General features: G+C 49.5%; 1 protein-coding gene across 1 annotated transcript in view; it reads left to right on the plus strand.

The window, feature by feature from the left end:
* LOC144142699 (uncharacterized) overlaps positions 1-8,692 on the plus strand; it is a 101,197-nt gene extending 92,505 nt beyond the window's left edge. The window contains exon 3 of the mRNA XM_077674368.1: positions 4,194-8,692. Coding sequence (XP_077530494.1) covers positions 4,194-4,736 — 543 coding nt within the window. The 3' untranslated portion in view covers positions 4,737-8,692. The remainder of the gene's footprint in view (positions 1-4,193) is intronic.
* The last annotated feature ends 2,886 nt before the right edge of the window (positions 8,693-11,578 follow it).

Below are 11,578 nucleotides of genomic sequence, written 5' to 3' on the forward strand. Positions count from 1 at the left end.
ATATGGTCGTTTTGTTATAGTCTGACTGGAGCTTGCATTTATTAATGCGTAGCATTCTGTGCCGAGTATATACCCCTAGAGCCAGGACCGTGTGAAGCCCTGCATTTCCACAAAAATGCAGATTTCGCGGGAGTTCTACGGTGAATCATCATAACAGTGTAAATGGAGACAATTGGTCGAACAGAATTTTTAAAAACCAAAAATAAGAAAAATAAAAAAAAATTAGCAGAGATGGCGAACAGTGTCTTGCACAAGGTCCGATCTTCCTGCATTTTCACAAGAATGCAAACTAAACGGAAGTTCCACCTTTAATCGTTATAATTGCAGAGATGGAGATGATTGGGTGAGCAGAATTAATGTACGAGGGGGGGGGGGGATGATCTAGTTCGAAACCATTGCTGTTGGCATACTCGTGACGTTCAGCCATGACCAGGATTCAAATTTTGTGTTTAACGCACCAAGGATATGCACCTGAGCAGTGAGCTGCCCTCGATCACCTGTCAAAGCTTAAGTTAGGCCGAAATATCACACACCCGGGCATTTGCGTACGGGCGTGTGCTTAGCGCCGATCAGAAGCACCGCCGCCGTGTGGCCACGTGGCGTGCCTGCCGACCGGACTACGCAGACTGTCTTCTGACTCGTCTCCGACCCGGGAATAAGTTCGCGCGGGCCGTTGTTTCATCGTTGTTTGAATGGCCAGGAAAATTAAGCATTGCTACTCCTCCGAGTAGCCCAGTACAAACCGGAAACTAACGGGAACAAAGGATGCCGCTGCCGGAAAGCGCCTTTACACACATCCACCACGCGCGAGAGCAGTCGACAGGAGCCGCGTAGAAACGAACCTCCGTGAATGGTTCCGCGTGAATCGACTCCGAGCCGAATCGAACGGCACGTGTGAGTGCGTGGACGCGGTGATCAAGTCGGCCCCCCGGCGGGTCCGTGATTGAACACCGGTTGGGGAGGGCGCTCGTCTTGTCAGCGCGCGCAACAAGCGAGCGGGTGGCGCGACGGGCTAGCCGACACAGGAACGGGAACACAACGGGAGGTACAGCCACTCTCCTCCCGCATTACGCGAGTTGGAGTACTTCCGAAGCTGAGGACAGAAGAGAAGGGATTGCGGTGCGGTTCCTTTCGGATAGTTCCGTGCCACAGAACGCGAAGAACATGATGGGGACGTGTACGCTTGACTGTCTTGGGAATGAACACACTTGTAACCTGCCGCTGTATTTATCGTTCGCGCCAAATTCCGTCGTAATAAGAAGTGGCTCTGAATTTTTATTCACTACACCAATAATGAAAACGCAAGTTCATTTCCTCCGGACTGCGAAACGGGCGCTGTGCTTAAAGGGTCGTGACAGGAGTGCTTGAATCATTACCCATGGCTTCGGTATAGTGCAGCAATTCCGTTGTTCCGTGTGACGGGGGGGCACCCATCCTGCTCGGCATTAGAGTTTTAGCTGTCCGTCTGTTCCGTCGTGTACGTAGTTACCGTGTTGACCGGGACCCGTCTGGGCACTTGTGCGTTCGTCGCGGTAGGGGGATTAGTTCCGCAGGCCGGCCTTCGCCATGTCCGCGCATTCGTCACGGTGGGGTGCACCTCCTCGCCCTTTCGCGCGCTCAGGCACAGTCGTGTCCCGGTCAACACGGTAACTACGTACACGACAGAACATACGGACTGCTAAAACTCTCTATTAACGTGAGGCATGGTAACGTTAAGAGTGTCATAAGCGGGAGGATACCGCTCTCATAAAGAACAAGGCCTTCTGATCGCTTACTGCTAACGTAAGCAGCTGTTGTGAAGCAAGGTCTTCTCTCCAGAGCTACGAGGTCTGAGGGAGGCGGGTAGAGGATGGTTTCTGAACTGTACCCTCGCGGCTTCTGCCTAAGCTTCTTCCTCCTGCGGCACTCCATATACGGCGGTGAATGAACTCTCCCGGCGGACGTGACAAGTGCTGGGTTCGAGAGTGGACGCGAGCTTTAGGCGCAGGTGTGTGTGGGGGGGTTTGTGATTGCAGCGTAGAAGTAAGAAGAGAACGCAGAGGCGAGTACGCGCTGGCGGTTGGAATAAGAGGGCCGTCGCGGATTGTATATACGCCAAAGCGCACCGAGGGAGGTCAGCCAGAGTTTCTTCTTCTTGTTCTTTTTAAGTCTTTTCGACAGAAGATGACGGGCATTTCCCGAAAGCCCGAAGGCTGCACGCATGTCCGCCGATGCCTTCGACCTGGCGGGGTAAGGAAGACGACTTCGCCCGGCTCTGTCCCGCCCACCCGAAAGACAGTTCAACCGCTGGCACGGCGGCGGCGGCGGCAGATTCGAACGCCCTTTCCGTGAGCAGCAGCGCTCTTCGAAAGCCGAGAATAAGAAAAAAATAACCACTCTCCAGGGGCTAGTACGTTCGCTCGCGTCACAGAAGGCGGCTCTTTGTGTGCTGCGTCGGCGGCAGCCGGCGATCTCCTCTTCTGGCTACGGCTACGGCTAGGGCTTCGACGGCGGCGTGTCTTTCCATCACAGCAACGGCCGCCGCCGAATAAGAACAAGGCTAGCGGAGTGGCCATGCGTGTGTGTACATTGCGCGATTCCGCGCGGCGGCCTGTCTTTGGTGTCGACGGTTGCCGGCCTTTCTAACAATAGTGTTTCCGGGGACCCGGGGGCCGCGTGGGGTTGGGGGCGACCAGGGGGCGTGGCAAGAGGCGCCGCGCGACTTGAAGTGTTGTGCGGACCGTTCTCGAGCTAGAGGCGCCGCGCAAAATAATGACGAGTACGGTACCATCCGCGCGCGTCTGTGCGCAGTGTATTTGAAAAAAAAAAAAAAAAAAAAAAAAAAAAACAAGGAAGCTTTTAGAGGCCGGGATGTAGTGGATCGAATAAATGTTCTTTACTCGCTTCATTTTTTTTTTTCGGCTGTGCGTTATGGTTTTGGCCACTCGCGAGACGTTGTCTTTGTGGGTATTTCGATCGGGGACTGACGTGGCTGGGCTTTTTATCTGGGCGTCGGAGGCGTTTGATGCCTCGTCCGCGAATATCTGCAGCCGCTTTTCCGCTCTGAATGGATGCAATAATAGTAAAAAGCTTCCTTCCTGCGTCCTACCGGAAGGCAAACAGATTGGCGGAATATTGTTCCTTCATTTTTAGCTTCATAAATAAGTAGAGGTTGATGCTAATCTTCTGTTTGCATCGCCAGTTCTGAGAACACTGCTGCAATGTTTTGCGTTTTACAAGTTGGAAAGCTCGCGGATATTCCAAGAATTGGAGCCAGTTTTCTTTGGGGGCTTACAAGACTGTCAGGCTCGGTCTTAGTCAGCTCGTTAACTCTACTAAAGCTTCGCACGATAGACAATGGTCGAAGGAGCTGGCTACTCTTCGTCGGCGCCGCCCGCCCGCAAATTTCCGAACTTGAAAGCAGCCTCCAATGCATCTTTATAAAACGCCATGGCATAGGAATGATGATGATGATGATATCGTTTTTTTTTTTTTGGGGGGGGGGGGGGGGGCTGTTTAAAATAGTTACATCTGACGAGGCAATGGTAAACAGTACTGCGCCCGGTAGCCAGTCCACTCCACTGCGCGGTCGTACAAGATATGAGACAGCTGGCGCGCATGCGTAAAGGCTCCGATTGCGTACCATTCGTCGTATACCGAGACTACTTGTCGGGTCTGATATAGCTATCTAAGGATTAACCTTTAATGAGTTAGTATCTAGCATGGAAAGGAGCAAAGCTTAAAGAAAATGCGGAAGGCCGTGCACATACATAGTTACGCACGTACTTGCAATAAGCAGTTGTACTCAGATAACGGTTCTTAATCTGTGGCCAACCAACGAAAAGAAATTACGAAAGACTTGCGCAGAGTTAATTAGAGTTACGCTATTAATTTTAGAATTATTGAACCTGTCACAGAAGGCACTGCCGTGCTACGAGAATGTAGGCAATTATAATTTGTACTAACTCGGTACCATGCCGCTTTGTGGGAACGAATAATAAAAGAGATTTTGTCTGATCTGACCGCTAAACCGGTTCCCGGTATATATCTAATACGGTTAGTGGAGGACAGTCCACGCCAATGTGCATGCGCCGGATGGCAGCAGATCGATCATACCGGGCGCTGTATATGGCATTCATTTTACTACGTGCCCTCGACATGTTCATTAATTTGGGCGGTCGTCTGAAACGCATCCTCCTCTTTCCTTCCCGCAGGTAAAGATCTGGTTCCAGAACCGGCGCTCCAAGTACAAGAAGATGCTCAAGGCCCAGCAGCAAGGCGGCGGCGGTGGAGGTGGCGGCGGAGGTGGTGGCGGAGGTGGAGGGGGAACTCCCACCACACCCGGAAGCGTCGGAACCCCTCAGCCCCAGAACCAGGGCCCGCACACGCCCAACCCGGGGCCCGGAACGCCCGGGCCGCCGTCCCTGGGACCGCCCAACTCCGCCGGCACCCCGCAGTCCCCGAGCGAGCCGTCTCCCGGACCGCAGAGTCCTCCCGCGAGTCACCAACACCACCACCACCACCAGCAACAGCAGCAGCAGCAACAACATCAGTCGCACCACCATCACCCATCGCATCCTCATCACCCGCATCACCTCCCGCCCGGCGCGAGCCTCACTCCGCCTGCCATGTCTCCGCCGCTCAACTCGTGGGACATGACTCCAGCCGCCAAGGCTGTCGCCATGTCCGGTTACATGCCTCAGTACACGTGGTACCACCAGACGGACCCTTCTATGAACCAACAGATCCTCACCTAGCCGACGGACATCCCCGTCTCTTATATTACCTCTTCATCTGCGTGCGGGTGTGTGTGCTCGAGTGGTGCGCCTATCGCGTGAGACACGGTCACGGTCTTGCGGAGTCCAGCAGCGAAGCAATCTCGTGGTGGACACCGCTTGTTTCGGAAGACAGCTTACAAAGCCTCTAGCCATGAAGCGAGCTCCCATTACCACGTCGCTTGTGCCCTGCGCCTACATGCTCTGGTGAGCAGTCTACCCTATCGCAGCTGATGGTTGCCTGGCCGATTACTTCACCAACGGTGTGTTCGGACAGTCGCTCCTTCACGAGAGAACCGCTTTGAGCCACTGCCGTGTGCAAATTAGTTCTTGTGTGTGCTCTGGACTCCCGATCGGAGGTTCGAGCAGCTCTCGTACGACCACTCGAAGCCGCCAGAAGGGCTGCGCTGGCCTGCCCTCACTCGCAGTTGCTTTCCCTCTACTGTTCACGGTGGTGTGCTCACGAGGAACTGCCTGTCCCAACCTGCTTCGGAACGCTGCTGGCTCCGTGTCACTGACTTGGACTGCGTGTTGTGTGCCTGGGAGTTCTGTGTGTCTCGTGTGTGTGCGTGTGTGTGTGTGTTTGCGCAGGCGCCAGAACTTTCTGTATGCGCCTGCTAGGGACTCGGAACTTCTGTTGCGTGCGTGCCAGAAACTGTCCCGAAACTGTTGAGCGGGCTTTATGGCGCGGCTCGGCGTCGATTTCTTCTTCACTGTGCATAGTTTTACCTTCTGGTTTGACGTGTGCGTGTGCATATTGCACAAGACAACGCAATAAGATGTCGATGGGACGTCGGAAATTGGGATGGCGCCGCGCAGTACTGTTGTACAGGAAGTATTGGCTGTGCGGGGAATATGTGTACGTTGGCGCGCACGACTGCTTGCGAGTGAAATGTCAGGAAAGAGCTTGTGTCCGTTTCATTGCCCGCTTTCATCCGGCTGCGCTTTGCGGTGTTATTTTTGAACTAAAGATGGTCACTGAGATTCCTGGAAAAGAACTCTCCTTTCGGACCAGACGCCGCTAGGTTTTTTTATTTTTAACCGTGGAATTACAGTTCAAACTTATTAAGCCTGCTATCTGCGTCACGCATTTCGATTTGTGCGTCCCACTCAAGTACCATAGCCTCTAAATATGACTGCTTGAATGTGAAGCACGCCATCATTTATCAAATGGAAAGTATCGGTACCTCTGGAGAGTTTCATCGACATGTAATGGCATTACCGGTACCGGTACTGTAACGGCGCAGTCGCAGCGTTCTTGTTCACTTCTAAATTCTGCAATTCAATAACAGCGGAGTAATGGCGGACGGCGCCGGTCTTGGGCTTACTAGCGATTTGCTTCAACATTGGCTTCTTTTTTCTCAGTTGAATTAAGTTTTAAAGATTTTGTCTTGCATCAGATGTATGCTCAAGCTTCGTTACAACATCCTTGGGGCTCACTTGCTTTTCAATGACCGGCGCAATTCATTGCATTGGACGACTTAGGCTATCGTAAAACGGGGCCGTTTGACGATGCGAAAACTAGAATGGCGCCTCAATACGCTGAACTCGCAGCACTTCGATCGCTTGTTCCACTTTTGCACTTCTGATTGGTTCATTCCTTGCCTGGCATGGTCTGAACATGTTTCACCAATGAAGATCGAGAGGTTTTAAGAAGGTCAAAAATTCGAGAGAAGTCTCCAAACACAGCAACATCTCCACAGGTATTTAAGACGATACTAAGGCGTGTTAAAGACCCAACAGAAAGGCGAGCATTTGTCACGCTGTTAGTTTTTCAGTTCGCTATTTCAAACAGTATTTCTGGTACGCACTGTCAATATAGTTATCAGATATTGCCTGCAGTGTCTTCTCCATTACTCGCGCATCACTGCGTTGAAACGATCACGCAGTTGACGCTCTCCTTTCTGTCGTACCTGTGAAAGAGTGAGAAGAACCAGGGTATGGTTGGTGACGTTTCAGTTGCCCAAACGCATCGTCAGCTCATGCAGAGGTTTCGCGAAGGAAACTTGGAAACACTCATTTAGCAGCATTGCCATGACGTCATTCATTTCTGCGGTGGCGACACCAATTTGACGAAGAGCAGTCGCCAGCCTTGCACTTGTGACATCCGTGTGTCCAAAAGAGCTCATCCTGCAACGAAATCGACAAATTTATTGTCACGCTCTGGATGAAGGCGAAAAGCGAACACGCCCGCGTGTTCGTGATTTCGGCGCACGTTAAAGATGCCCAGGTGGTCAATATTGATCCGGAGCCTCATCGCCTTTGTAGCGTCGACGCGTTAAACCCCACAATCAATCAAATCAATCAATATCCCGTTCCGTCTTAGTTCTTTTTATTCCACAGTTCCGCATATATTAGAGCAACCTTATAACGCAAAGAGATCAGATGTCACCCCCAGACTGTATTGAAAGCAGCATGTTATCAATATTTGGTACTACAGTGTTCATGCGCGGTCCCACGCTGGCCTTCGGTTATTCCTAAACTATACACTCCCAAAGCCTTATTCGCGAAAAGTGGTCCGTCTCTTCAGGCCATTAGATTACGTCTCTCCCCTGCCAAAAACACAAGCAAACAAATATCTAGAACACATTTAGTTCCTGATACAGCCAGAGAGCTCCCGCTTGATTTGAAATTTCGCTCTGGTTTCCACAAAGCTTACCCCATAATACACACGTTAGACCTGGTTCTTTTATACAGTTTACGAAGCTACCGTATTTGCACGATTCTAACGGGGCCCGATCGTATCGGGCTGGTTAGTTTGCTTATTAAAATTTCAAAAATAAATCGACGGGTATTCTACCGCGCTGATGTTAAAGACATGACTCCACGCGTACGCAACTGTGGCGTTAAAAATGCCTCGTGCTTCATAAACTTGCTTATACAGCTCATGCGAGCATTGAAACTAAAGCGGTAACATTGAATGGCGATTTCTGTTCTGATCCCGATTGCAACGCGCACGTAAACTTTATAGGACTACTTTTAGCTAAACAATGCGCGCATTAGAGTCGCGCAAATACGGTGTATAAGGCGCCAAGGATTCGACTCGTGTGCTGGAGAACTTTCTAATGGTGCACATGCGTAGCTAGGGAAAACCAAAAACAATGATGTCCCCAATGCCTACTCGTATCGCTTTGTGGCAAAGCTCCACGTCTTGCAAGGAGGCCTCCAAAATTGGTAGTGCACTCTTCGTCAAAATTTTCTAGGCCAATCCTAAGCCTTCTCAACTACAAAAAATTCAAAAAATAACCTTTACCTTTAAATGTATCAAAAAAACATTTTATGACAGTAGTGTGTACGAGATGTAGGTTTACGTCAAAGGTCCCCAGGAGGTCAAAATTAATCCAGAGCCCTACACTACGGCGCGCCTCATCACGTGCGTTGCTTCGGCGCGTTAAATGCTACAATCAATCAATCAACCAATCAATCAGTCCATCAATTATTTTATGACAGTAACAAAGAACGGTGATCTCTCCAGCTTTCCAGCAAAAAGTGTCAGCCTCGCTCGAGACGTAAGATTGTACATTATTTTTTTTTTGCGGCCTGTGCACTTCAGTCTTGGCCTAGAAAATTTTGACAAAGACTATACGTCACTTCGACCGTGTCAGAGCCGACGAAATTCTGTTCAGTGACTGACGTTGAACGAATGTCTGTTAGCGTTGTCTGTGAACGCTGCGCGCGCGTGTGTGTGGTGAGAGAAATTGTGTGTATAGAGCATATGCATGTCTGGTGTGAGTTCTGTGAACTGGTATATTAAAAAAAGCTGGCGAAGTGTATGGATGCCCTGTACGCGGGATGAGTTCCCGCCCCCCGTGTCGCGACCGTGACAGCCAGCAGTTGTACATTATTTTGGGGATGGTGGGGTTAAAAACACCGTGTCGGGAGAGAGTGATAAAGGAGGAAAAAGAAATAAATGTCGCTCAGTTGTACATAAACCTTCACATCATGAGTTTCGTGTCCCTTTTTCTCACGGTTTGCTCGCAGCCCGGATGTTTGCTTGTTTATTTATTTATTTTATTTATCATATACTGTCAACCATTTCATATCCGAGCAGCAAAGGTACAGCACATTCCAAGGTACAACAAAGTTACATCAAAATTATTACTAGGATACATCAAAGGTAAGAAAACCGTGTCAATCACCATCAAATTTTACGCGTTTTCACAGGGTAGAGTACACACACTGCAACACAACCCAAAATCAAGCACTAGTCTCCTAGGCACACATGTTAAATGAAAGAAGTATTGTGAAAGTCAGGAAACAGCGCATTTTACGTTGGAACAGAAAGTAGAGTTGAGTTTAGGGACAACAAATTCCACTCAGTTATTGATTTCGGGAAAAAAGGGTGTTTGTAAGTATTAGTTCTTGGGATGATTGGCTTGTGTTTGTGACGGGAATGTTCCTTGAAAATTCCTCCACCCTTAACGCGGAAAGGTAAGTTCATTATTTGAAAACGGACTTTCCGCCCAGCGGGACACATGAACACTGCGCGAATCATTAATTTTATTTATTTAAGACATACTGCAGTCCGAAGACCAAGCAGGTGACATACTTGCATGTAGAGGGTGACCTTGAGTAATCGAGTTGAAAAATTCTTCCCGAGCGCTAGTCGCTATCGTTCATACAGTGTCTTTTCGTGTACAATCAAAAACGTGTTTTTTTTTTTTTTTGCCCTGTTGTGTGCGCAAGCACTAGGTAAGTCAACGTATCAGTGCGTGTGCTCTGCACCCTGTGTTGTGGTGTTACGTAACCACTGTTTACCACGTACCCGCAGACGATTAATGGAGAAAGCTTAACAGGGTACCTAATCAACCCAATAAGTGAAGTCCGTCAACAAATTCAATCAATCATTCAGTGAGTGCGCAAGTACTAGGAGGTTCGGTCACAAGAAATCTACACCTACTTTGAAGTCTGGCACAAGGTTGCTAACGACAAAGTTGCACATACCCACAGAGCTGTATTTCGACGCTTTTATAAGGCAGACAATTAACTGAATCCTTTCTGTCAGCCAATAAATTGAATCAATTAACTAAGAATTATAGCACAGCAGAGAAGCGGTCCCAGTACAGTACCCGGTAGGCGACCAGCGCTACTACGCGTGCGCGGAGGAGGAAAAACTGGTTGTGCGCATGCGGCGCACGTGTAGTGGGTACCGCACCGGGACCGATTCTCCGTACTGCTATAACTTTAATTACTGCGCAAGCACCGTAAGGGTCAACTACAAGAAAAATGTACTGTGCCAGAGATGTGGAAGAACTGCGTCACCAGCAGCCACCTGGACGTCTACTAAGAACCTCGGCTCCAGGGAATCAAAGGTCCGGTTCTCACTTGGATTCCTGGACGTGTTATGCCGTTTCGTAAACAGCACAGAAGTGAAAGCACGTAGCGCCACCCATTGGATAGCTCATTGCAACATTGTTTTGGGCAACGCTTACCAGGGATCGCCGTTCGCACATTGTTGCTATGAGAAAGTCTCTGGTTTACGCCGAATGGCTGGGCTTCCAGCCGCCGGTACTCCTGCACGGTTTCTTAGTTTGAGTAAATTTTATACCAAAAATTTCTAAATCATTACGTGCTCCCCTTGTAGTTTAGGTAACGGCGTTAGGTATGTTTTTCATTGCTTTAGGCGTAGTGTGCAGCCTAAGCAGTGCAGTGCGTGGCGCTAGGTGCCTTAACTTTTGCACCGCTTACGAAACCGTAAAATGATTCCTAGATTAGGGAACCACCACTATATGGCTCAGTAAACGTTTTTACAGCCTGCGAAACATATCATATGGATACATACGCGCAGATTAAATGTATAAAAGTAGCGGTACACCGGACCACGCTTTTAAACAGGCTAACAAACTTTACCATTTAAGTCAGTTTCCAAGTCCAATATGCCAATAAAATAGGGCGCAAGAACTACAAGGCTCTACCTCAAGAGTGCGTGCAGATTATCACACCTTACATGCCCAAAATACCACACAGCAGTACTAAATTGAACAACGTTTTATATAGGGGCTAATCAACTCAGCAACGTGTGTGAGTCAACAAATTCATAATTTTGTGCTCTAATAATTTTTTTACGAATACGAATTCAAATGTCGTGGTTGAATATGAAAGTTAATTTGGATTATTCCTTATGGGGTCACAAAACAGTCAATGTTGTGTCACTCCAAATACCCCTGGCATGGTAAACGTGCCCCTAAAATATTGCATAACCTGGTTTCTTGCACGCTAAATGGTCCCCCTAGCGCATATGATGTGGCCTAGTGTCCGTTAGGGAGCACAGGCGACGTCATACGCAATTCGAACACGGGAGATGTGACCGAACCGCTTAGGAGCGTCAAGTAGCTGCACCGGTGGTAAGAGGAAAGAGCAGAACACACATGCGTGCCTGCCGATGGTGATAACCTGTCTACACTCTTAGCCAAAATGGGAGAAAATAAGACTAACTGCAGCAATTACGCCTCGCGAGGAACATTTAGTCCCCAAAAGACCAAACGCGCCAAGATTAGGGCCGTGTGCAAAATGAAGGGACCAAACGTTGGTCCCTCGACGCGAATGGGACCCAACGGAAAGACTAACAGCGCCCTTTGCCCCCGCAACGTTGCTGTTGCTCCCCCTGGCGGGGGCCCTCCGACTTGTTTCTACTTCGGCGGCCAGCGGGGACGGACGTGCGAAAGGTGAGCTGCGGCGGCGACGGCTTTTCCCCATTCGCCCTTTTTTTGAAGTTCGTGAGCTTGCATCTTAGCGTCAGAGTGCCAGCTATGTTTTAAAACCAACGCCAGTCGATTCGCTGTGCGTTACTGCCGACGGCGACCTAATTTTTATTTGTTTCGGTC

Source organism: Haemaphysalis longicornis, unplaced genomic scaffold, assembly GCF_048455015.1.
Source record: "Haemaphysalis longicornis isolate Haplotype H1 unplaced genomic scaffold, Haemaphysalis longicornis Haplotype H1 scaffold_6, whole genome shotgun sequence".
NCBI lineage: Eukaryota > Metazoa > Arthropoda > Arachnida > Ixodida > Ixodidae > Haemaphysalis > Haemaphysalis longicornis.